Source organism: Epinephelus fuscoguttatus, linkage group LG8, assembly GCF_011397635.1.
Source record: "Epinephelus fuscoguttatus linkage group LG8, E.fuscoguttatus.final_Chr_v1".
NCBI classification, from domain to species: domain Eukaryota; kingdom Metazoa; phylum Chordata; class Actinopteri; order Perciformes; family Serranidae; genus Epinephelus; species Epinephelus fuscoguttatus.
This window is the reverse complement of record NC_064759.1, coordinates 34,887,874-34,915,748: the sequence shown is the minus strand read 5'-3', so window position 1 is coordinate 34,915,748 and position 27,875 is coordinate 34,887,874. Positions and strand designations below refer to the sequence as shown.

General features: G+C 41.3%; 1 protein-coding gene across 1 annotated transcript in view; it reads left to right on the top strand.

The window, feature by feature from the left end:
* LOC125893281 (proprotein convertase subtilisin/kexin type 4-like) overlaps positions 1–27,875 on the top strand; it is a 207,295-nt gene that overhangs the window by 96,833 nt on the left and 82,587 nt on the right. Inside the window, exons 7-11 of the mRNA XM_049583852.1 lie at positions 15,558–15,595; positions 17,316–17,395; positions 20,362–20,450; positions 25,307–25,479; positions 27,293–27,508. Of these exons, the coding sequence (XP_049439809.1) occupies positions 15,558–15,595; positions 17,316–17,395; positions 20,362–20,450; positions 25,307–25,479; positions 27,293–27,508 (596 nt within the window). The remainder of the gene's footprint in view (positions 1–15,557; positions 15,596–17,315; positions 17,396–20,361; positions 20,451–25,306; positions 25,480–27,292; positions 27,509–27,875) is intronic.

Below are 27,875 nucleotides of genomic sequence, written 5' to 3'. Positions count from 1 at the left end.
GGATCTGCATTTTGTGGTATGTGGAAGTGGCTTAATTTTTCAGCCCCAGAGGTTGCTGCTTGGTGGCAACCAAACCAACCAAAAGCACAATAAATATTGGACTTATTGGTCAGAAACACAAGTTGGCCAACACAACTTCAAATGAATGCTAATGTTGTGTCTGATGGATGTTTACTGTTAATAGGAGCCAGTTGTTAACAATCTCATCCTATCACTTTATAACCTGATAATGTGTCAGTGTTGTGTTAACAGCTTGTTCTGCTGCCCCCAAGTGGCCAAAAAAATCAGACAATACTGTGCTGTTGATTTCATAAATGTTTGTCACCGTAGAGGTGAAGTAGTTTGCTGGATAATCTAACAGTACCATAGGGTTTTGCCATCATCATTTGTTTAAATTATTTCAGCTTTGTTTCTGAGAAATTATGTAGCTTTTTTTTTTCTTTGTCACATGCCTCCAATCTGAGCCTCAGCTGTGAAGTGTGAATCTGAGGTGTAGCATATTCAAAACGCTTGGGCACATAGCACTGCACCATAGTTGTGAATTCATCCGTTGACCCAGCATCTAAAAAGGGAACAGATTTAAACCACTGAATACTTCTACAAAATGTAATCCTCATCTTAGTTTGACATTAGCAGTGCACACAACAACACTTTAAGCTCAATAATTAGATATATCTCACAGAAATGCAGGTGGAGTTAACGCCACACATTTTTACCTACCCTTTTGACATTTTATTTTCTTGCACTGATGATTCAACTAGGTGAGATTTATCTTCATCCAAGCCTTGGAAGTGCTCCAAATATCAGTCACCTAATGTTGTTTTAGCAGAAAATGAGCATGACTTGTACTTCTGTGCAGCTAAAATAATTCCTGCCACTTCACAAATATATCAGTACAAGTCCTGCAAGTGTCCAAAAATCTGCTGTTGATGGATATAGATGTCACTTTTCATAACATAGGTCCTTATTGGCAGTGAAATGAGCTCAGAAGCATTCGCTCATGTCTCATTTCTCATATTGGGCTGGACTGACGTAGTTTTCTTCTCCAGTTCAATAGCTCAGTCAGTGCAGACTGGGGACACATTGTAGTTTATGGAGGTATATTATTGTTTTATTGGGGTCAAGGGTCAAGAGCCTATACTCTAGGCTCTGGCTGCAAATCGATACTGTATGGAACAGCCCAAGGAGCACAAATATTGATTAATGAATATGTGTAAATCTCATGCCACACTACATCTCTCTCTCTAAGACACACATACATGAACATATGAAAATAATCACACGTGTGTATCCACAAGAGGACACACAAGGCTTTACATGTATGCACACACATTGCCACTTGCTGAGCCTGACATAAATACATAAGCTACAGAAGCTTATACAGTGATGTGTGTTTGTGTGTGTCCTTGCTTGTGTGGTTATGGACCATTTCCCAATTCATGCACAGATAGTTAGAGACTCAAGGGATCATACTGGTGCTATTGACCTTTTTCCTCCAGTAGCCAGAAATCACTTTAAGTCAACCCTTGCCTTCTTCACTGCTAACCTTTGGCTTTTTATTAAATTTAAACCAAAAGATACTCACCACCTCTAAATGCCTCCTAAAGCAACAGCATTTTATTCACTTGAGTTTTATTATGTAGAACATGAACTTATTCCTCTGACAAATCAGCTTTAGCAGCTAATAAGCTCATCCCTCTGTTATGTAACGCTGTGATGGAACATCCATGCTAAACACAAACAGAAGATGATTTAAAGGTGCTCCGTGTCCCATCTTTAAACATCATCACACCATTAATAGTGATACCCTGGTGCAATTACTGTAAACAAATGAGGCCGTGGACTGGATGATTGGTGGTCTGTATCTCGCTTCATCTTTCAGGGAAACACATAACAGTTGCTCATACTAACATTTATTTTTCCACAGGGAAAAAAAGTTCAGACACCAGATTTTCAGAGGGATACACCAGTGTTATTGTCAGTGTTGGTATTCCTCCAAATTGTAGCGGAAGGTGCTGTCGTATAAATCCGACACACTGCACAATATTAAACGCTCAACAGGATTACATATTTCAAGTGTGACTAAAAACATTTTGCAATATTTTGACTTGACTCAAATTTTTCTGGCATTCCACTAAGAAAAATACAAGACTGTGAATACACTTTGTGGTGTTTGCTTAGGTAAATGCACAATCAACACATTCTCACACCGACCTCTTCATATATTGACATTTGGTCATGGACTTTCCACATCCACATACGACTTGCAAGGTACCCTGGGTGAGTTGTTTGTCGATGTTCTGGGACACCATGTCAAGTTCTGCCTATTACGTGCATTTTCTTCTTTCAAAATACTCTCATGTTTTCACAGGAAATTTGACATTCACATACAATCTTTTTCAAAATAAAGGTACTGTGTTGGTACAGCACCACCAGTCTGCTGCGTTTCCCCCCAGATGCCGCCGTTAAACTATAATGGCAACTGGCTGTGTATCATGCCGACGTCGAAGGACGCATTTTTTCGTTGGTTTTGTTTTGTTTATTTAAACCAGTATGAATGTTACTTGTATAACAATTAGGCTACAGATGATATATAAATTATAAATCATTCATTTAATCTAGCTCTGACAGACAGCACATCAGAGAGAGATTGAAAAGTGGCACCCAGCATACCGACGCAACACCACTTTATCCCGTAAAGACAGTTCTCACAACTTGGATTTCTTTTTTATGGAAAACCCTTTTGATTCTTTTGCTCTTAGGACCCTTCCAGACTAAAGGAATTTGAATAACTTACAGGATAATTCAGGAATGGTCACATATTTTGAGGTAGCCAACTACTCGGTTTTATACATCTGAAGAACTTCTGTTAAAAAAATTAACTGCTTGGCAACCAGGCCAGGCGTCTAATTGAGAAAAGCACGTTTGTATCAAAATGTGCATCTACACTGGGCTAGTAAAAGGAACTGGACGTTTAGTTGGGACAAGGCTTTTAATTTAAGTTTTACTGTATTTTTATGTCATGAGAGATCGCTTGATGCTAAAGGAGCAGTTCATCCCAAAATAAAAAAAAAACATATTTTTCCTCTTTAAGCACCACAGGCAGAGTGCCATGTAATTCCATTATATTTGAGAGAAGACTCTCTACAGCTGATATCTCCAACACACGGCAACTCACACTAGAACAATCTGGATTGATAAATTGCTCTACAGGTAATAGGAGAAATCTGTGGCGTTAATTTTGGGGTGGAATGTCCCTTTAAAGTAAATTTCTTATATGGGCTGACACAAAGAAAACTTACCGAGGCTGATATGATCCTTTAATCCTTTACCCTCAGCTGTAGCCTTTGCCCCATAGCAAGGACAAAATCCCTCTCTACCTTTTCGCTTTCTATCAACATGATGACATCACAAGCGCGCGTGTGAGTGTGTGTGTGTGTGTGTGTGTGTGTGTGTGTGTGTGTGTATTTGTGTTACACACAACAGCTCCTCTTGACTTATTGAAAAAGGAGACTGACTACTGAGGGCCCTGTGGTGCTTCTGAAGTCCTCAAAGCTGCTGACCTCCTCACATCCAGAGCTGCTCGCTGGATGAGACGCCTTTGGATTCTCTCTTTCTCTCCCCCTCTTTCACTCTCTCTCTCTTTACCCTTTTGTTTCAAAACAAGACTGAGGCGAGCATTGTGGAGGGTATTTAATGCCCCTCGCTCTTTGTCTTTGTCTTTTTTGCTCTTTTTATCGCCTGCCTATCTCTCACTCTCTCTCGCTGTCACCCATCTCACTAAACCAGGGTGACATGACCAGTCCTGGGTTGCTATGGTGACAGTCCCACTGGTATGGCGGCAGTGGCAATGGCAGCGTTCAACGGGTCTGCGTGTGTGCTTGCAAGTGTGTATTTCTGTGTTCTCGGGGGTGTGAGTTGCCAAGTGGCGACGATGCGTGTAGTTGTGTGCGTTCATATGCCTGTGAATGTGTGTATAGGTGCCTCTGTCTGTGTGTGTGTGTGTGTGTGTGTGTGTGTGTTTAGGTGTGTGAGTGTGTGCAGGCGTGTTGCGTTGCGGCCTCCTGCAGATGTTCTCTGGCCCCAGTGCCTCCTGCCAGCTGCTCCGCCCCCAGAACACACACACACACACACACATATACACACACACACACTCCTCTTAATTAAGAGCCCTGTGCCATGGTGGGCGACTCAACGGGGGCACGATGGCACTCACACTACACACGCGCACACACACACACACACACACACAGACACTTGTACACAAGCACACTAGAAGTGCTCAACGCAGTGTGTCTGTTAGCTGTGTTCTGTGTGGGGAGATGATCCACTGGTGTTGCCCTTGAAGCCCCGTGGTCGTGATAGTGGTGGTGCTGGTCGGTAAACAAGCAGCTAATCAGGCCTATGTGTCTAATCCACACACTCCACCAGACACCACAGGCAGGGCTACTGACACTAACAGACTCTCTCTTTCTGTTCAGCGGGTGTTGAGAGAAGGAGAAAGGAGGAGGGAGGAAGAGTAGGAGAGGCAGCCAGGATTTGGTTGGAGACGGGGGCAAGAGAGAGGAGGAGGGAGGAGGTGAAAGTGGAGTTGGAAGCGCAAAAGTAGATGGAGGAGGGAGTGGGAATTTAAAGAAAGTTCATATAAGGAGGTTGATCCACTCAGTAAGGAGGAGGAACAAGCATGGAGAGGCAGGACTTGTTCATATACATATATATATATATATATTCTTTTCATCCAAGTATTTCTGTAAATTAAGGTGTTCAAACAGACATTATCACTGTGGGGAAAAAAAATGCAGCCCCCTCATTCATTTCAGTGACACCACTGGGTTGGCGCTGTGGGCATGCCAATGCAGGAGACTGTCAAAACAATCCAGGAATGCAATGTAACTTCATTTGGTAAAGCATTGAGTTGGCAAATCAAATACATGTAATTCTGCTGGTTGCCACGATTAAAGAAAAACAACTGTCACTGTGAAAACCTTCCAGAGTTGGAAAATCCTTTCCCATACTAAATGCTAGTGTGTAGTATTTTTCACAAAATACCTGAAAGAATGGAGTCCTTTTGCATTATTTTAATGCAGTGATGATTGCAGTCTGATTGCCTGGTTACAGTGACTTTTTTTGACCGTATTCCAAATATTGCAAAAATGCACACACTTAATAGAAAATGTTTTTGGGAGCCTCCTAAGCATTACAACCTGGGTTTGAGCATGAGCACTTAAGGGACATGATGAATCTATTATTACAGACCAGGCATGGGACAGTATGAAAATATCATGCAACGATTATCCTGGCCAAATAATTACGATTCACAATATTAACCTGCCACTCATCAGAAAGAAGCAGAAACAGATATTTTTATTGCATGACAGATAGGACACTTTTTTTAGTGGTCATCCTTTTTATTGAAAAACAATTAAACAATCTTAAAAAGTATGTAAATGCTTGATTAAGATCTCTTGCGTTCTTTGAGACTGATACATATGCGACTTGTATATTCACTCTTTTTTATTGCTGGTTGCCCAGCAGTCTCTTTAGGTGCTTTTTGATATGATTTTCATGATTATCCCAATAATGGAAATTTACCTTGATCAGGTTATTGTGAGTGTTTTATCATGTTCAGCAATAAAATGGTGTATTACCCCATTCCCTATTACAGACATAATAGCCCATGACTAAGACTAGGGATGAATGGCTACAGTAGAGGATAGATCCATGGATGGATGGAGGGATGGAGGGATGGAGGGATAGACACAGTATACACAGGTATACAGGTGTGTATTTGACATACAGTCAGTGGTTGACAAAGTATTTAGACATTCTACTTACGTCAAAGTAGCAAAACCACAGTGTAGGAATACTCTGTCAAAAGTAAAGGTTCTGCATTCAAATTTTTACTAAAGTAAAACTACAAGGGTGGAAGCAAAATATACTTATAGTACCAAAAGTAGAAGTACTCATTATGCTATTGAAATAATACTGTATATGTATACCATGTTATTGGATTGTATTAACTGACACATTAATGTGTTCATCACTTTAATGTGTGGTGGTAAAGGAGGAGCTACATTTAATGACCTTATATACTGCTGGGTAGGTTAATCTATAATAATACATTAATATTTATTACTTGATTTATATTTTGTATCAATAATATGAATATGCAAAATAACTAGTAAATAACTAGTGATCAAATAAATGTAGTAGAATGAAAAGTGCAATATTCCCGCCAAGATATGGAGCCATCAGGTATAAAGTAGCAAAAATGGAAATATTCATGTAAACTATAAGAAGCCTAACCTCAAAATTGAAGTGAAGTGTTTTAGTAAATGTAATGCTTAAATGCTTATTTCATAATTAATAACATGGAAAATGCATAACACAAATGTTGGAAGCCTTTCCATTTTTCCTGTGGATGTTTGCAAATCCATTTATTTGCTTCAGCTCTGATGCAAACTCACCTGTGATTTATATTTAGTGTCCAGTTTGTACAGCATTTCATAAGGTTGTATACTGTAGTATTGAGTTTATATGTAAAAAGTGGGGATGAAGTGGACAAGCGGTTAAAGTAGACACTCCACTTGTTTTCCTCCTGCATGTTTTTCCATATTCTGCCCTCAGTCCCTCTTCTTTAATGTTTGTCTTAGTCTCATAGATTTACTGTCACTTAGTCTTGCTGCTCTTCATTGTTCCTTATTATCTCTTTCTTACTCTGTTTTTCCCTCTGGTCTCTTTTTAACCTCACCCATCTCTCTAATTTCTCTGCTCTCTCTCTTTCTCTCTCTCTCTCTCTCTCTCTCTCTCTCTCTCTCTCTCTCTCTCACTCTCTCTGTGCATCATTGTCTCCCTGTTTTCTCTCTCTCTCGTTCTCTCTCCCTCCTCCGCTCTGTCATCTCCTCTCCTCTTCTCCCTAACACACCCGGACACGACAGAACACCACGGATAGTTAATAATTCTCTAATTTCCGCTCTTCATGGCGTGTAGAAGGTGTCGCAGATAACCTGATTTATCAGACGGCTATTAGAATGTGAATCAGGGGTATTAAAGCAATGGACATTAACGTGCACATTGTTTAAACAACGCCACGGGACTAATGGATTTCAAAATGAATTTGTCAACACCGTTCTCCGTGAATATAATTAGTCAAATGAGAGCAAAGCAGTGGAGGAGACCAGAGGAGGAGTTGGAGGTAGTTAAGCAGGAAGAAAAGGAAGTCATATACATAGACACTGCAGCACGGAGCTATGAATTTGAATAGATGGAGAGCCGTACACCATGATGTGTGTCGAGTGATGCTGATGGAGACGAATGGGATTACCAGTGGATATGTCAAACACTGAGAAAAAAGTCACCCCTTTTTTCCCAGAGGGTGGTTCATTTCATGAAAAATTAACAACTTATTAGACATGCTGAATAATGCCAACTGTATATCACTGGGTGGTGTCGTTAAGTTCTGGCACTGACGTTCAGTATTGTTGCTTGTCCTTTCATTTTTTAAGATTTTCAACATCACAATGGCTACAAGCAGAAGCAGCAGAGGGGATAATAGCTCACAGAAGAAGTCAACATATTTATCTGTGGCAGTTACACATGCAACAAATATAACACAGGAGCATCAGAGGAAGGAAAGTGCCCATACATTAGGGGTAAAGTAATAATTATAAGACTTTGTTTGCACCCGTTAGTTTGGCAAATTTTCTCTTGGCGTAAAGTATAAAGTAAAATTTTTGATGCACGTATCTGACTTTTGCACCAAACAAGTATTACTCCACAGCTGAAAATAGTCCCGGTTTGGTTTGCTAAAACTCCAGTACCCAGCTCTTCTAGGAAATTACTCACCTTTTTTAATGATAGTATATTTTTGACTTTTTTTTTAAAGATTTATATCCCTACTTGGAAACAATGTGAATCATGTCAGCCTTAATCTTTAAAATCTGACAGTAGTTACATGAAATGAATATGAACACATTTTCTCGCTCACCTCTATTGGCATCTAGCCATACTGATAGTCTTGATTTTGTCTGTCCTGGTTTTGAAAGATCCATCTCTGACATTTCTGCCTCCAGCCTGATAAAATGGAGGTGAGGAGAATTTTGTTAAGGGCACTCTTTCTTGTTGAATGTTTTCAACATTTTCAGTGCTGTGAAAATTTTGAAAACATTCAACAAGATCACCTCTCTGCAGAAATAGTATCTCATTTACTCCGTATAATCCACAACAATTGCTGGGAACAGTCTGTGCATATTTCTTTCAGTAAAATGCACTGTTTATGTCGAGGTTTGTGAGTTATCCAGAGTAAAGTGGATTTTTAAAGTAAAATTTCATTCACCTTCATTGTGCTGAGGTGGAGGCAGTATTGCTGGACACAAAACACACACACACAAACACAAACAACTTTTGTGTATTGACATAAAATCAGTAATAAATGAAATGCATCATTTGATAAACATTTCAGGTCAATATCCCATAAATAAAGGCATCAGTATACATTCAAAAGTACATTTAACACTTCAAAGAGTTGAGCTTCTCTGGCAACAACAGACCCCCGGTGCATAAAGACAGCGGAGCCGATAAATAAGCCGCTAACAAGGCGCTCATTCATTGGCCACCATGGTCAACCTGACAGATCAGTCTGACTTCACTTTCTTGCTCTGGTGTGTGTCTGCCCTCCAGGATCATTATTTGTGTATGTAGGTGTGTGGCACTTGACAGATTTGCACTTGTGTTGTGTAACAACAAATAAGTTGTGCTTGCTGGCTGAGTGAAAATGTTTAACTCGCAGGTAAAATTTTGATAATGAATTGCAGAGGTAATAACAGCAATGTAACAGCTGAAAGCACACTGACACCCACACACCATAGAAAAACAAAGACATTTCTCTAAAGTGGAGATCTCCATTGAAGGAAGCGTTTCAATGAACTTAAGTCCCAATGCACACACACTTCCTCTGCCACCTCTAGCTTCGTGTCTGGGTCCACCGCAGGAGGAGAGCTGGCCGCTGGGCAGTCAGGGCAGCGGGGTGTGGTGAGGGGGCGGCGAATGCGTGCCACTTGAATACTAATGTTCCACTTTAGAAGTCAACCTCTTCTCCATCCCCAAATACCCTCTGCTCTGTCCATGTGTCTGCCTGCATCTTTTCCTCACCGTCATTTCCCTCCTGTCTTCTCTTGTATGCCTTCTCTCGTTTATTTTTTTCTCACCTCCCCCACCACTCTAAACAGTCATTTTCTCCATCTCTCTTCTTCCTCCAACTTGTCTTCTCTGTCTTCTCACTCCTGTCCACTTCTCCTCTTCTCCCTGCGCCAGGCTTTCCATCACCCACGCTCCCTCTACACCCTTGTCCGCCCTGTATCACTCATCAAACTCCGTCTTCTCCCCAAGATCTCTCTCTTTGCCATTCACTTTTTAAACCCACACAAACACACAGACACACACGTCCTTGACAAAGCCAGCTAATTACAGGCAAGTATTCACTCCAGCCCTTCTTAAATACCGAGCTGATTAATGAGACGGAGGTGTAGGGCCAGGAAGTCTCACCCGTGGCGGGTGGTGATACACACCCCTGTCTCTCTGCAGCACTCTCTCTCTCTCTCTCTCTCTCTCTCTCTCTCTCTCTCTCTCTCTCTCTCTCTCTCACACACACACACACACACACACACACACACACACACACACACACACACACACACACACACACACACACCTTTCCTTTTCTTTTTCACACTTGCAAAGACAAATTATCAGCCATGTGCAGCTTCATTACAGAAATATTGTTATCAGTTCTTTATGGCTTTCCTGCCTCATGTGTCTTAGTCCTTCTCCTACTCCACCTTTGAGCAGCAAAGGAAGCATGAGGAGTTTTGCTATTTTTTTGTACAGTAACTCCTACAGAGGAGAGCTAAATGGCGAGAGCCAGCCGGGAGGCCCCAGGTGTAGCGGGGGCCTCCTCTGAAGTGATGTCGGCTCATTGTCTCAGCGGCGGCTCAGGCACGACTCACCGTCGGCTCAAAATGGCCTCCGACACATCTCTGTGGCTGATTTGTGTGTGTGTTTGACCCTGAAGACCGGCGTGAATGCTGCGGGAGCAAGGAGATAGAGTGCAGCTGCTGCCGCTGAATGCTGACACACATGCAGAGCAGCAAACGTGCGCACACACACACACACACACACACACACACACACATACACATACACACACACCCGCACAATCACAATCTAGACTGGGTCAGCCAGGTTCAAAGCATTTGTATTCATGGAAGGTTTTGCATTGGCTCCACCACCTACAGTGTTTCATCTAACTGTGGGACGTAGCTTTCTACTTTCACACTCAGAAGACCTTGGACTGTGTTGGAGTGCGTTTATGGCTGTATTTATGGCAGTATGGTGCCACCTGAGTGAATGCACCTGACTGAATGCATTTTTCCACTCAGATCATACTTGTAAATACTTGAAGGTGCAGTGTTTTGATGCTCAAATTGACCCTTGCGACACACCACCTCTGAGCACACATGTGCTCATGCTGTGCACGTGTCAATCCCAATTCAAATCTGTCCACTGCTGAGAAGCATGCAAAAGCAGATGAATTCATGTATGTGCCCAGCCAATGAGATCTTCCGTAGATTGGCAGACATGTCATATAACAACTACAGACCCATATCACATTTACAAAAATAATCGAGAAAATTGTCTACCAACAACTTTATCAGTTTAAATACTATTTTGACAAATCTCCAGTCAGCATTTTGCCCCCATCATTGTACTGAAACAGCTTCTCATTAAGGTCCTGAATTACCTTTGAATGAAAACTAACATTGACAAAATTTTTGTTCTGGTATAATTATGTCTCACTGCTGCTTCTAACACAGTTAAACACACTGTTTTGTTGATAAACCAAGTTAGGCTCTTGGGTATTATCCTGTCCTGGTGCAGGTCCTATTTGCAAGAAATTTGCAAGAAAGCATTGTTTTTAATCTGCACTGCAATCTTCCAAGCAGGTCGGCATCACCTGTGGAGTTGAAGAAAGGAGGATGCACAACGCCAATATTTTTAAAACAATGGGTGCAAGTTGCAGAATGATTCCAAAAAAAACTTGAGGGCAACAGCACTCACAAAAGACAAAAAAGTCAAAATGTATAATTTACTAGGGCAACAGACGGTCGGTCAAACAAACAAACAAACGTTTCGGCCTAAGCCTTCTTCAGTGTATCAAACCAACCAGCTGTGGTGTACCACAAGGATCAATACATAGTCCCTCTCTGTTCCGCCCGTACATGCTGCAGTAAAGCAAGATTTTTCAGAGCAATAACATTAAATTTCACACTTATGCAGACAACACTTAAAACTACGTTTCTCTTTCACAGGTGGACTACTGTATAGTCGCATTGACACAGTGTATCAGGCCAGAAATATGGATGGCATCTCAGAGTCAGATCTTAATTTTAGTAGGCATATTAAATCAGTTATCAGCCTTTTGTAATCTAAAAAATGGTTTGAGAGTTAGGGGGCTGAAACTTAATATTAAAAAGTTAATTGAAAAGTGCATTTATCTCAGACGGGTTAGACAATTGTAACCCTCTTATGTGTGTGTATGAAATATGCACACATAAACCCATTCTAAAGTATCTGCATCAATTATCAAGACACACAGAAGCTGGATTTGTCTCTATCCTACTACATACTTTGAAGTTCCAGTGACCAGTTCTGAACTAAACTTAAAACCTACTTTTTCTAGTGCTGCCTGTAATTTGCCTTTTTTCCTGCATTGTTTTGTCAACTTACTGCATATTGATCCCTTTATTTTAAGGTTATAAAGTAGTCACCTCCTCTTACCATTGCCACTGGTGTCACACACTCATACTCATAGTAACAGAGTGACACAGTGTCAGTCCAATGGGGTTTGGGTCCAATCATCCTTCCCCTGCCTCTGTTGCCTCTCCGTTCCTTCTCCCCCCACCACTGTTTGCTCACTTGTTACTTGTTCCCTCCAAAGCAGCATGATGTTAATAATTCCCAAAGATGTCTCCATCACAAAGTTGCAGACGGGAAAGTGTCACCTTTTAAATGCTGAGGTGACTCGGTGTGGTCGTCTTTGTGTTCTGGCAGGTTCTCACTCACATACATAGAAGCACAACAACACGTGTAAATGCACACAAAGACATCTTTTTCATAACTTAGTTGAAACAAAGATGAACTCTTAATAAAGCAGGCTCCTTTGCCTCCTGCAGAGAAGCAATTATTTTAACGTTACAGCAGAGATCCACTGTTGACAGAGCTGCAGTTATGTACTAAGGGGAACCTCACCCAGACTGAAAAAGATGCTCATTCCAAAACGAGTTTTAATGTCATATTCAGGTTGCACTCTTTCCTTTAAAACCTTGAAGTAATTTGTGATTAGACTTGCTTTCACTGTCGTTTACTGTTACATGTAGCTACTGGGGAACATTAAAGGGTTAGTTCACCAAAATTACAAAAACATTCACCCACTCACCCTTAGTTGTAGGCCTACCTATCCATTCAGGTAGTAAAATAAATATGTTTTTTTTTTTTGTAATGTGCATGAACCATCCTTTGTAAATCAATCAACCTTCTTCAGTGGCATTTTGTTAATAGATTTAAAAATTATCATAGTAATTCATAGACCACATGAATTACTTTGGTCAAATGCAGCGTTCCTGAGCCAAAAGCCCCTTTTTACACAGAAATTGTGCTACAGGGCCGCTACAAATTCCCTTCTTTATGCCACCTTTGCATTTTTACACAGAATCAAACATCAGTGGCATTATACAGCTCCAGTGTGATTTTAGACAGCGTGACAGCATCACGGAAGCAAAAGAGGCGTGACATGTAACACAACAGCACTGACCTCAAGTGTTACATAAAACATACTAGTTAGCAGGTCTTTATAAACAATAACAATGGCATTAACATGGAGATAACAATCATTTACCATCCCTTTTATATGCCTGGACCTCATTGTTTTCCCAATTTGCAGACATTTTCAGCTGCAGTTCTTCCTCTTTGAGTTAGCTGCTAACTGCTATCAGCTGCGTTTAAAGTCTCCCGGTGTGTGTTGCAAATTAACTCACTGTGTAAACCTCACACCCATCCTGTTGATGGTCCTGTACTGCCAGCTGTACCTTTTACACAGAGGTTGTTTCACTACTGTTGCTGCCTCTTCTGCCAGCTTAAAGGCGACACAACTCTGTACCCCCGTTCTGCGATTGTACCGTTTATACAGAACAGCAAGGTGGCATAACGCTGTGAAATTCCCGTCTCAAAGAGGCTTCGTAAAAGGGGGTATAATGTCAGCAACAGTTGGGACCGGATACGTAAAACCATATAGAGATTCACCACTAAAATTGTGTGTACACACAGACAGAAATGTGCATGTGAATTCTCTTCCTCCAATTTATAAAGCAGTAAGTATGGATGTTTCTGTTTTATAAATCTTTGTCATGTTGAAACCAGGCGCACATACACATACATGTGCCTCATTTCCACTCCCACTAATGCCATAAATAGATACAGAAAAGCCCTTAAACATCTGTTTGCATATCTATAGTTGTGACTGCGGCACTACTTATAGGTTGTGTGTACATTGTCACTGCACAGTTTTCTTTTGTAAAAACCAATTTATGTGTAGGTGCACACATGGGTTTTACACATTCACACTGTTTTTACATCTAGGCCCTGGTATATGCTTGAGTATGTTTATTCACCAAAAACCTCTGATGTCCATTTGCTTTTCAACAGTATTATGTTTTTCTCAAATATCGGGGGGATGTCTTCGCGTTTAAGTGACTATTTTGTTGTGCATAGTTTCATAAATACATAAATACATTAAAAAAAATACAGAGTAGCTTCATAGAGAATTAAGGCTTGGAGATTCTGAACTGAAAAGGACAAATCCTGGAGTAAAGCGATGGAGTTGGAGCAGAGGAATATAAGAGAGTCTCCTGATTTCACTGATGATGAAGCTGGAAGATTATAAAGGAAAACAGATAAGCATGAGGGGGCATTTGGAAAAGATATCTGACATTTCATAACTCTTTAATGAATCACTTGAATTCCATATGAAGACATCATGTTGGCCCATAGCGCAGCATCACTTGATATACCTCTTTAAATCAAAAGTATGCAAAAAACCTGCTCAGCATCCTCGCTTGGCCTTGTGTTCAGTGTGGAAATCCAACTTGGCTCAGGCAAGGAGGAAAGTTGGCCAGAGAGCCCTCTCTCTTGTTCCCTTGAGAATAAGAAACTAAAAATCTATGAAAACGCTCAGTATCAACTGGTGCTACATTTTTCTTGTACTCAGCCACACTTGCTATAAGCATACAGTAAAATGCAGTTGTTTGACAAAATAACCTTAAATCTGAACTGCATCTGTGGATGGAGATCTTGAGATGTGGATGAAAGCAGTTGAACGAATGCAACTTTAACACTCATAAAATTCTGGATTTATCCAAGGAAATAAAAATATATTTCACTGTCAGAGAGACCCAGGGCATCAGTAGCGCCAACCAGGGTAAAAACACACAGAGAGAAAGAGAATGTAAAACAAATCGCATGTAAAGAGGAAGATCCAGAGTGGTGGACAAGGAAAGAATAAAGCATTAGTGGTTATGTAGAGGACGTAGCAGGTTGACCTGGCATGGTATGGCACAGCATGGCATGGCATGGCAGGCTCCAATGAGGCTTCACCCACCCAGGGCTCCATCCCGCCTGAGCTCAACACAATCAGGCCTCAACGGCAAAACCGACTGCAAGTTACCATGACAACCCGGAGGCACTGCCTGCATGGGACAAAGGCTGGCAGGTCCCGTGTGTGTGTGTGTGTGTGTGTGTGTGTGTGTGTGTGTGTGATTGAGAGAGAGAGAGAGAGAGAGAGAGAGAGTGAGTGATGTCTGGCAGAGCAGGCGCGGCCCTCCTGGGGCCCTCATTCGTTTGTCTCTCACTGAGACCACAGGAGCCCTGATGCAGCAGAGATGCAGGAGGAGGAGGAGGAGGGGGTGGTGGTCGGGGTGAGGAGAGGGGGAGGACGGCGAGGGGGCAAGTGAAAGAAAGGCAACTGATGTGGAAAGAGAGGATGATAAAAGAAAGATGCAGGGAAAGGTGCAGACTGAAGGAAAGAAGGGAAAAAATGGCAAAATGAATACATTTGAAATTTGAGGGACGAGAGATTATTCGGTGCCCATTTGTTCATTCACTCATCCATCAGTCATGTGCAGTGCCTCATGCAGCAAAGCCTGGATCTTGACAAAACTTCACCGTTGGCAAATTAATTACACCAATTAGCAGGGTACTCAAAATTTCAAAGTTTTAATAACCTGTCTACCACAAATGACTTGAAACAGCTCTTACATGGCTCCACAGAAAATAATGAAACAATGAGTGCACTTAGGCATGCTCTGACATACCAAAACATCAAAATGTGCAGTTGATTTCTTTAACTTCTTTGTCCAGAGCATCAGATGTCTCCTCTCAGTATTAAATACCCTGATCACAGTTTGATTTTGACTCATTTATTACGTTTTCTTTTTTGTCATCCTCAGGGGTGGATCACACAAACAAGGACCTGAAGAAAAATTTTGTAAGTCAACTCAAATTGAGATTTTCCAACAATAACTGATATCTACCATATCTTATTGAAAGGAACAGTGTGTAGGATTAAGTTGCATCTAGCGGTGAGGCCTGCAGATTGCAACCAGCTGAAACTGGTTGCAATCTGCAGGCTCATTGTTCAGCAATCTGCTGGTTCATTGTTCAGGAGGTTTTTCTGGGAGCTGAATTATTCGATGAGGTCTCTTCCTCTCCAAAACAATCGGACCTTAAAAATAAGGCAAAAACACTAAATAAAGCAGTTTTGCGATACATGTCAATGTTTCTCCTACACTGCAAACCGAGGTGCTGGCCCAGAACCTGCTAATGTCTGCTCACATTTTTTCTCTGATAACTTAAGATCCAGATGTTGAGGAGGTTTTTATAAGGAGCCAAATTTTCTGCAGAGGTCTCCTCCTTTTGAAAACACATAAACCCTGTCAATTTAAACAGTAAAAACACTGAATAAAACAGTTTTACATTATAAATCAGTGTTTTCCCAATGCTGTTCAGCGCATTACAGCTTTGCCACTAACCTAGCACCTCGTAATGCATGCTCACCTTTTTTCTGATCCAGACATTCACATGGTTCTTATGGAAGCCAAAATATCCGCAGAGGTCTCTTGCTCTCCAAAACAAATGGACCCGGTGATTAAAATTAGTAAAAACATGAAATAAACAGTTTCACATTTAAAAATCAATGGGTTTTTTTGCGCTGCTCATCGCATAGGGGCCTTAAACTATGGCAGCTGGTGTAAAACTGCGAATGACTCTATTTAAAGCCAATGGTCGGTTTGTCTGTCTGTCTGGCAGTGCAACATGGTGGACGAGTACCTGCTCCCTACATAGATATAAACAGCTTAATCTAAGGTAATGAAAATACAATGATTGTTTTTGTCATCAGATTATACACTAAAGAACACGTATTTATCATATTCTGTTCCATCTCTGCCAATATATGCCCCTGAATCCTACACACTGGACCTTTCAGCTGGGCAGTAAAATGTTGTCATTCTAGTGATCTCAGCCAAGTGGATCTCAGGGATGGGTGTGCAATGTAATTTCTGCAGTCTTTTTATAAGGTTATAGTTTTCCATCAGTGCTGTTTGTTTACACAAACATTCCTGGGTTTTCATTAGACTGAAATCTGAGTATTGACTTTCTCTTAAACGGCCCAACTTCTCTATTAGTTAAAACCTGAGACAATAAAACCCTCATATAGTCATAAAGCTGTTTTATTCTGTTAGGCTGGTGTTACACCGGCTAGCCATAAAGCATATGTGGAGTGGCAGTGTTGTTTGCTCCTGCCTTGTCATTTATAATCCTATAGGCAGTTTGAAGCACACAGGCCAACTTGTACTTTGTCAGAGCAGATTGTCTGGCATGGATAAGCCTGGCTGGAGAGAGATACATAATTGCTCTTGTACGGTTTGCTGCCAAGACATCCTCCTCCTGTTATGCCTATATACACTGGCAAACAAGTCATTCAAACATGCTCACTTTTATGAGGCACGCATAAACCACACAGACACAGTCACAGGCATCTCCTCAGTGACAGTGATTGCCGTCAGTCAGGAGAAAAATGTTGACAGACTAATTCAAGTGCCAATATCAAGACTTTTCACAGGATTCCTTCATTTCCTGTCATGTCGCTCTGATGTTTTGCGTTGGGTGTTACACCGTGTTCCATTTGTTTTCTGTCTGGATTACAGGAGGCCCTCGGAAGTTTTGACCTGCGTGCTTCACACGGTCTGTCCCATGATCCCATGCCTGTCAGAGATGAGGAGAATAGGTAATGACTGTTGTCCTGTGTTTCTGCAAGAGAAAATGTGATAGAAGTGGATTAAATGGTGTATTTAGCTGCTCTAATGTAAGGTGCAAACTAGAGGTTGACCAGTTTCTCAGTTGGGCCTATTAACTAACACCAATAGGACGTTTTACAAGCTATCATGATTAGTATAACTTGCCTCCAGTACTGGCTGATGTCTGCGCAGCCTCCACCAGTCCTGCAGGGACGTCCATCACAAAGCTGAGCTGGGGAGGGCAGAGTTGTGTTAAATGATCAGTGAGTACAGCTCTAGAGAATGAAGGTCCCTGGTCCCTTCTGCTGTCTGACTGTGTCTGTGTGTATTGTTCTTAATTTTAACATGTATTTACATTGAGTTTGTGGACAAACCGCAACAGCTGGTCAAGAGTGCTAGAGCAAAAATCTGTGAGTTTGTGACTGAGTGAATGCCACAACATCCTGTTTCAAATTAAAAGCCCTTGTTTTTAAAATATAAGCCCTCTAGTGTTTCATAAACAGTCTAGCCATTTACTACATTTTGACCCAGTCTTGTTGTGTGTCTCATGAATCATTGAGAAAATCTCTCTCAAAATAATTCCACTCTAATGTATCTTGTTTTAACTTACATTTGAATTTTTGAAAATACTCAAATTGAAATATGTTTTTCAAATACAAACAGAAATCCTGCCCATCTCTTTGATCACCATTTTACATTAAAAGCTCCACATATGAAGTCGAATAATGTCATTGTGAACCTGAGAATCTCAGGTTGACTTTGAGGAAAAATAATTAGGTGTGTTTTAGGTAATAAACAGGTATGGCTCTGGGTCTGTGTCCGCTACAAGAAACTCCTCAAAATCGCGTTCAAAGTCATCCATTGTAGCGACTATAGTCGGGAGATATCGCTAGGCTAAATAAACAGCTGAGTTTTGTTTACAGGCTATGTCTGTGCCTGTGCCTGCTCACTAGTGTATCCCTCCGTGGATCACAGCGCAGGACGTAACGTTACTGACCCCAGTGCTAGCCGCTGAGACCCAGCCACTGGACGTACAGACACAAAAACGATATCCATCATGTTGTCTCAATATGAAAAAGATAGCGAAAGGGCATGACTCCCAAACTGTCTGAGTATTCTTTTAACATTTGGCTTGGGAACTAGATCCGCCTTGATGAATCAGCTTTTTTTTTTTTTTTTTTTTGCGGTGATGACCTCTTCACCGCGGTAGGCATCATGTGACCGCAGTATTGCAGTGATGCGGTTATTGTCACAGCCCTAATATTTACGGCACATTTTACATAATTTTCCTTTGAAAACGAGTCAGCTTGAAAACGTTTTTAGTCAACTCATGGATGTGATGTTAGCATAATTACCTGTGTAGCTGTACAATAGATGATATAATCTAGAAAGGCCGCTTTTGCCTATCTCTGTCTGAAGTCAAGGACCAAACTGTTCCAAAAATTAATAATAATTTTCAGTGGTAAATCTGCCACTGTTGTCACTGTAAACTGCGGCAGTAGCTCAGTCCATAGGGACTTGGGTTGGGAACCGGAGGGTTGCCTGTTGGAGCCCCCGTCCGGACCAAAATATGGAGTGTGGACTGGTGGCTGGAAAGGTGCCAGTTCACCTCCACTGCCAAGGTGCCCTTGAGCAAGGCACCAAACCCCCCAACCGCTCGGGGCACCTCACCAAGGGCAGCCCCCTCACTCTGACATCTCTCCACTTTTTGCATGTATAGGTCCTGTTTGTGCATGTGTGTGTCTTTCGGACCTGTGTGTAATTGACAAGCAAGAGTGAAAACATTGAATTTCCCCTCAGGGGGATTAATAAAGTAAATAAACTTAAACTTAACTTAAACTTGAAAGAAAAGCTAGGGTGCCGGATTTTTACACATAAATGAAAGTCTGTTACATTCAAGCTACTGCCAAACAAGTTCCCACAATGCTGATAAAGTCTATCACTTTGTGGGAAAGCTCTCTGTACTGTATTTCACAGTACACTGGAGTTGTGGTGCCTGTGGCAACTTTCTCGAGCAGGCACACTGGAAGTGATTCGTTTTAAATCAACCAGTCAGAGTGAAAGGGAGGAGAGGTTATTTTTTAAATTTTAGGTTACATTTGTTTTAGTTTTATTTTTCTATCGGAACTGCATTTATTTTGTTTTCTCAGTGCATCATAGGTATGTGCATGACTCTGATGTCTCATCCCATACCATGTATGATAGAAATAGTTGGGTTTTTTTTTTTTTAAAGGAAGGGGAAAGACCATAGAGACGGAGCTGTAGCTAGTGTGGGTGGAGGCGGGAAATCCTAAGAAGCGTCCAAGAAAAGTTTGTGGAGTGGATTCTCCATAAAATAACAACAAAAAAACAAACATATTTGGTAAGAGGAATATTGTGGTAAGAGAAAGGATTAAAGTAAAAATAAAAAAATTACTTGAAGAGAGCGTTCCAGGGGGCGGAAGAGATGCAGCGGGCTCACCTGCATGCGTCAACAGTGCTTATGTACTTATTGTCACTGACAAAGGAGGGTGGTAGAAGTTCTGCACCCCTGCTTTAACAAGCCTAACTGTAGCAGTATGCTTAACAAATGGTCAGTTAGCCCACTGAAGGATATTATACACTCATTATAATATTACTGGTTTATTACTGTAAATATGTTTAACATATTTCGAAAATGTAGTAAATGCAAACAGCTACATACATGTGGTGTCAAGTCAAGAAATATTACGGTGTCAGTGCTGTGTATGAACAGAAAATCAGCTGCAGAAAGCTTTCCTTGGTTTCAGCTGCAGTCTCCAATATCTTGGTGTTTGTCTGAACCACCAGTCTGAATTTGCAGGCTGCACTGTATGTAATTGTCTGCCCAGGCTTAATTTGGGGTGTGCTCAGGTCAACACATCCAACAAAAAGGAAAACTCACATCTCTGCATATTCAGTCTCAGTAAGTGGCTAACATCTTCCCCCTCTGTTTCAGTCACGGTACCCGATGTGCAGGGGTAGTTGCCATGGAGGCCAACAACTCCTACTGCGGTGTGGGCATCGCCTTCAATGCCAGGATCGGAGGTGAGGAAAACAATACAGCCTCATCAAGACAGTGGGAGGCAGTGCATTGTGGGTGTATACTGCAGTGGCCAAGACTATGACATGGCATTTTCAAAACACACTTGTAGTAGGCCTTTAATTTCTTAAAAGTAACCACTATTGTGTGATAATGAAAAAAGAAGTCACTTAAAAAAAGCAACTAAAATCTGGATGACCGATGCTTAAATGAACAATATTTTTAACAATAACAAGGTGGATTTGTTTGGCTCTCTGCATTGATGCAAAAACGAAATCATTAAAGTAAAAGGGCACATGAAAGATTGATTAATTTCTCACTTTTTAATTCTTCTAGAGATAAAATGTGATTTGTGAAAGGACCCCTTGAACTAGACCTGATCTAACCTCACCTCAGAAAACAATTAAACAAAATGCATTGAATGATGTCATTATGAAATACTTCAAACTCATTTTTTGGCCCACATTCTGCAGTGATCTCCAGTATAAAACAAAACAAATAAATAAATAAATAAATAGAATTTCCAGTGCTGCATTTTTTTGACAGGAAAAACATGCAATTTACAACTAAGCATGCCGTTGGTGGCACGGTGGTATGGTGGTTAGCACTGTCGCCTCACAGCAAGAGGGTTCCTGGTTCAATCCCAGGTGTGGGAGCCCTTCTGTGTGGCGTTTGCATGTTCTCCCTGTGTCAGCGTGGGTTTCTCCCACAGTCCAAAGACATGCAATTTGAGGATAGGTTAATTGATGACTCTAAATTGTCCATAGATGTGAGTGTGAATAGTTTTCTGTCTCTATGTGTCGGCCCTGTGATAGTCTGGTGACTTGTCCAGGGTGTACCCTGCCTCTCACACAACGTCAGCTGGGATAGGCTCCAGCCCCCCCGCAACCCTCAAGAGGATGAAGCAGTTAGAAAATGGATAGATGGAAATTAACATTTTAATGCTTGTTGGTTTTGAGCATAGCATTCTAAAAATTTGGCAGAAAATGATAAAAAATCATTGTTGATTTAGTTTGTAGTCCTGGTAGTCTCCTATTTTGCTAGAGCCTTACCCAGTCTGTGTTAGTTTTGTCTATGTTGCCAAATTACAGCTGAAAACAACCTCATCAACTGTGAAGTCATGTATCTGTATCATCATGTATCTGTTTGAAAGTCTTTAAGATGAAGTTTTGGTTTTAAGTGATCTTAAATATTTCTTGAGAAAAAAAAAGAGTATGTAATTTATTTCATGTGCATGTATGGCTTTGGGTTTGTGTGACAGTGAGAGACTACACGGTGACTGGCTGCTACTGAGCCGTGTTGACCCTATTTAACAGCTCATTTTTTAGTGGGAGCCTCAGTAATGGCTTTTTTAGTGTTGGTTGTAACATTGGTGAGGGATGAATACACAAGATAGCCCGTTTTCTGTTGTGAAATCAAAGATTTTTATAGGATACTCTAAGAGTGCTATAAAGCACGAGTTAATGAGGAGTACATGATATGTTTGAGTAAGAAAATTTCCCACAGCACTCAGATCTGGATGCGGCTGTATGAACGCTCATACAGTGGGGTCATCAACACGAGACATGGAGTATGAATAGAGGAATCCCTTGGTTGAACTCTGACATTTGAACTCTGTGATCTTTAACCCTTGACCCTCCCTCATTTGTCAGAGGCTGATGAGAGCCTCTGGCAGAATCGACGAAAACAGAAAAAAAATGTTTGGGAGGCAAGACCAGGAATCTCTTTCCACAGTTAGTCTTAATTTCACCTCCCTGAGTCTATTTTATCCCGACTCATAAACAGGGTCTGGCACGCAGGAGATGAAGGGGCAAGACCCAAATGAAAGATGCATGTCGAACTACTGGGTGCTGTTGAGACCTGTGCTCACTGCGTGACAATGAGGACTGACTGAGCTTTACCTCTCTGTGAGCTTCTGTTTAGAAATTGTACTTGAAATTCTCGGTGAATTCATGCGGTCCTGTTAGATTTGATGCTGTTTTGAAAGTTTGCACTGAGTGACTATGATGAAAGACAACAAGTTGAGCCTGATAAATCATTTTTAATGGATGTTGTGATTTGATGCTATAAAAAGTGGGGGTGATGTCATGATTGGCAACTGTTTGTGTCAACTGGTAGCCTGGAAATCCAGACCCAAATCTAGAAAGATTTAGGGTCTGGCTATGGGTAATGCAAATGGCCCAACTCGAGGGGCAGCACCAAGCAAGCATTTGAAAATATCACTGCACGCAATTGGATAACACTACGACCAATCAGAACAATACACGGGGTGACGTATACGCTTAGCTACCAGTGGAGTAAACTGGTAGATTAGACTCTTGCTGTATCCGGTCAGCAAAACAGCAAAAACATCCTTATTGCAAAGGAAAGACTCGAGCACTGTCTTCTGTTCCTCTTTTAGAGAAAAAGCCAAGTCTAACTCGTTCATTGTAGAGGCCAAAGCCTTTTCAAACAACTGGTGTTCATCCGTAGCCATCTTGCAATGTTTACCGACTGATTCCGGACTTCATAGTCACAGCGCTGTCGTCATCTGTTTAGCTCGCCTCTGTCCCGCCTATATCAGATACACCAATGTGATTGGTGCAGCTCGGCTCAACAGCATGGGTGATGAGCATCATTACTGATTGCTGAGTGACTCACTGAGCAAATTCAAACTGTGCTCTCGTGAGAACTCTGGGTTTCCAGGGTAGTCAACTGGTGTGATCGCATTCAATGGCACTGCTCGTGATTGGGTCAGGCAGGTGTATGGATGAGAACCTAATCTTGCAGTTCTACTTCCTGATTGCCACTGCAGCGGCTCTATAGCTTGTTCTCTCAGTTGGTTGATTGGTTTGTTGGTCTGTCCGCAAAAATTTTGGCGGCAACAGTTTGTGCCCAAAAAGAAATTAAGTATGTAAGTCACAGCTGTTGGGAATTCACACTTGTTTATGTGTATTTTCATCAGGGGGTCTGCAAGGTGCTCATTTGTTTTAACTATATACTGTTAGCGGTTTATCCGCCATGTTAAGTTAAGCAGTGTTAAAGTGGCTAGGTCAGTGTTTTTGTAATGATAATAGGTCACATGACTTCTTGTATGTTAGAGGGGTCACTTGTAGTAACAAATCCAAAAGAATCATCACCTCTGTTCCCCTCAGCTCTGCGGAGCTGCGTCAGCTCGTCAGCTCAAAGAAAGACAAAAAACAAGCACAAACACAGCACTTCACGGTAGCACAAGAAGTATTAAGTTGACTTTTTGTCAGACCATTTGTGTGTGTCTGCAGCAGTCTGCAGGGAGGAGTAAGAGTTCAGTAGCCTAACGACCTGTGAGAAGAAGCTGTTGCACAGTCCTGTTGTTCTGACCCTGATGCTGCTGAACCTTGTTCTTGACAGCAGTGGGTTGAACAGTCCATTGGAGGGATGAAAGCTGTCTGTGATAATGGGAGTTGGTAGGAACCAAAACAGAGCTAAATGAGATGAAATGTTTCTGATAACTTACAACAACAATTTGATGCTAATGTTGCTCTGTGTCAACTGGATTTGTAAGTTTGCCATATCAACTTATAAGGTGATGTAATACTTTGAATGTTGTGTTAACGGCAAGTGTCCAGTCTCCATGTTGGAAAATGAAGTCTCACACTTTTGGCTTCAGCCTGAACCACTGCCTCTTCTTGTTACAATGCTTCAGTAGAAGACTGACAAGATGTTGCATAATGTGAAGTAATCCATAATTCCAACCATGTACTATGTGAATGCCGCATATTGGGATGTTATTTTTGCTGCCATTCTCAACTTTGATAGCACAGTAAGTGAGTATGACGCCCTCTGGGCTCCCTGGAGGTGAATAGAAGAGAATACTTGTCTCAGCTTTCTTTCACTATAGTTATTTGGTCATCCACTGATGTCAAAATATAACATTGCATGGCAACCTAGGCTGCTATGGCTGCACTCATGTTGCAAGTATTGCAAGCAGTATTGTCACTCCAATAAATCATAGGCCTATATGAAATGAATGCTAATGCCTTCGTTTTTCTTTTCTGAATTTATGCATTGAAGAGTAAATTTATAAAAAGTGTCAGATGGATTAAACTTTACCTTTACATTACAAGTTTACATTCAAACACTAATTTGCGCTGCAGGTAGCTGGTAAATGATTGAGCTCTCCTTGCACAAAAACCCAGCACAGGTTCTCAGTCTATAGGGGCTGATAGATATTTCTAAAGGGTCCTTGGTGACTAATAATCTGGCAAAAAATCCCAACCCAAAAGCCATTATGTCCAAAAATGTGATAGCTTGTCAGCAATGCAGACCCAGACCAGCAAGCTTGAAGAGCCAATATTTGCTAAACTAAAGCCAGTTACCACTTTTAGAAAGAAACAAAAGGTAGAAATTGTGCAGTTTTATTTTACAGCTGATAGTGGCCAGGTTCACTGCCATCACTTTCTTTGCAGATTCTCACAATTCGTTGAGTCATGGAGGAAATGCAGAAAAATAAAAATATAGCAAGAGCAGACAGAAAGACAGACAGTGATGGAAGTCATACGGCAACAGAAAACAGAGATGAGAGCAAAGAAGTACACCCAGAGACAGTGTTATCTGAAAGAAGAGTAAACAGACAATAAAATAGGCACAGAATAAAACACAAATACAGACATTTGCACCTCAAGTATTGTGTCGCAGCTCTATTACTGTATTAACTTTTTGTAGATGGCCATATCACATTAACTTTTACAACATAAACACAATCCTTTTGTCTGTTTTGAAGCAGCACCAGGATGTAAAATGCTCTTCTGGTACATTTTTGAAAAATGTCATTTTTTTGTTGTTTTTTTTCCACAAGCCTCCCTCCGAACTCTGATCCATATGACCTTTTCGATCCGTCCAGGTATCCGCTTGTTGGACGGCACTGTCACTGATGCCATGGAGGCCACAGCTCTGACCTTCAACATCCACTTCATCGACATCTACGTCTGCAGTTGGGGCCCACGGGACAACGGCGCCGAGATGGACGGGCCGCACACCCTGACAGCACAAGCCCTTCGGCTAGGAACTCACAAGGCACGGCTTTCATCTCCAAGTTCACACTGCTGCCTGTCAGATGTAAAGCAGACGTCCTCACTGTCAGTGGAGCCGAGATTGGAAGGGCAAAATGTCGAGTGTTGGGATTATATAGATGGATTTAAATACACACCTATTTCTTTTCAAGAGTTTACAGAATAGAAATGTTTCAGATCAGAGAGGGATTTAGAGAAATTGAAAATTTGTCCAGTTAAAACTTGGCTATACAGAATTTATTTTTCCAACAGTCTATAGGTGTTTCTTCCAATTGCATGAGCTTGCTTGGGTGTTTTGAGATACAAACCTATTGTGTTATTCATTCAGAGTAGTGGATGGATTACTGAGCATACACACTGGGCACTGGCCTAGGGACCAAGGGTTCAAAGGGCCCAACGCCTCCCTGAAGTCCCTGAGATTGAAATCACAAGTTATTACAATTTCTCAGTTGAACATCATAAGTCCTCTTTCACATGTATGAGCCCAGAGGCCCACTTTATTATCCATCCTAGTTTACTTTCAGTTTTGATTTGTATAATCTGTCCTTGTGAATTTATAGAAATATGAGAGAGTAATGTTTCCCCATTTTTTCACCCATATGGTGCTGACATTAACAGATTTCAACACATCAAAACAACAAAAACAGAACTTAAAGGGGACCTATTCTGCTTTTTTTCAAGTTCATACTTGTATTTTGAGTTTCTACAAATATACGTTTTGATATTTTAATGTTCAAAAAATTTTTCCTCGTACTGTCCGTGCTGGAACACCTGTATGCACCCTTTGGCTTTCCCCTCCCAAAAGAGCTCAGTCTACTCTGACTGGTCGGCATTTCTGGGTGGCCAGTGGCACTTTTTTTCTGTGAAAAATCACCATCAAAATCTTCTAAATACAAGCGGACATGTTCCAGCAGGAATATGATTTGAAACTGCGGAGAAATTAACATCAAGAACCAAGATTACGTTTTTCCCTCAGGTTAGCACGTAATACATGTAGCAGTGTACTTGCAGCCAGGGAATGACTGTGTATAGCACACTGTCTCCAGTTGAAAATCACAAATGAAAGACTTTACAATACAACTGGACATGTTCAGCAGGAATATGATCTGGAATGAGGGAGGAATTAACAGTTTCAGCAACCAGGACTACATGTTTCCCTGATGTTAGCATGTAGCTACATGTAGCAGTGTAGGCTATGTAATGTCAATACTTGCAGTTGTGTGTCTGGAGTAGATGAAGAAATCTGTTACGAACAGATGTCAGCTTAGAGCCAAAGTAGAATAAACCATTGGAAACAGAGAATTCGGAACGACCTGAAACTTGATGTTTTTGCTCACAGGGATCACTAATGCATACTTTCAACTCATTATTTGAACGTTTTGCCATGTTTAATATGAACATCCAACATTGTGACATTTTATGACAGAAAATAAAGAAACGCATAATTCCCTTTAAGGTAAAAATTACCAATTTCTCTAATATCCACCTGGTACAACCATTACTATCCACAAGAGTTTTCATCTTTACATAGAAAGAGTAAAGTTACCATCATAAACTGTCTCTAACAAAAAATAGCCACCTGCCCCATTCTAGTGACTTTTTTAAAAAAATGTCTATTAATTGTAAATATGGATTTTCACGAAGGAATCTTGTGTTTTTTTTCCCTATGATTGAGCCCTGTGTAACTATAAACTGTGATATCTCTTTTCATGTGTGCTATTTGAAATGCTCTGCTGACCGCTAGATGGAAACATTCTTTATGAAATCCACTTTTCACTTGCTCTTTCACTTTGATGTCTCTCTGTTTGTGTTGTCAGGGCCGAGGTGGGAAGGGCAGCATCTTTGTGTGGGCGTCAGGTAATGGCGGAATGCAGTGTGACCACTGCGGTGCAGATGGTTATGTTAACTCCATCTACAACATTGCCATCGGCGCTGTCTCTCAATTGGGGAAGCCCGCCTACTTCGGCGAGCCCTGCCCCGGTGTGATGGCCGTCACTCTGACAGGGGCCAGCGTGGGAAGCTCACTACCTCTGGTTAGTGTGCATGTACTGCCTCACACATCTAACAACAGTGTTTATCATTAATGAGTGTGTATATATGTGTGTGTGTGTGTGTGTGTGTGCCAGCAACCCTGCTCTTTGGCTCATGTAAGCTGTGAGAAGCCTGTTAAAGAGCAGCGACTGGTGTGATATTTATAGAGGCCTGCCAAATGACCTAGGTGACTGCTGGGCACACACACACGCAGACACACAGAAGCAAACGAGTGTTAATTGGAGGTAAAGCATGGCTGTAGTGGCTGAGAAAGGGAGAGGAAGGAGCCGAGGTGTTGATGGCGGAGGTACAGCAACAGTGAAAAGCCAGGAAGAACTCCAGGGCTACAGAAACAGAAAGGCCATTTTT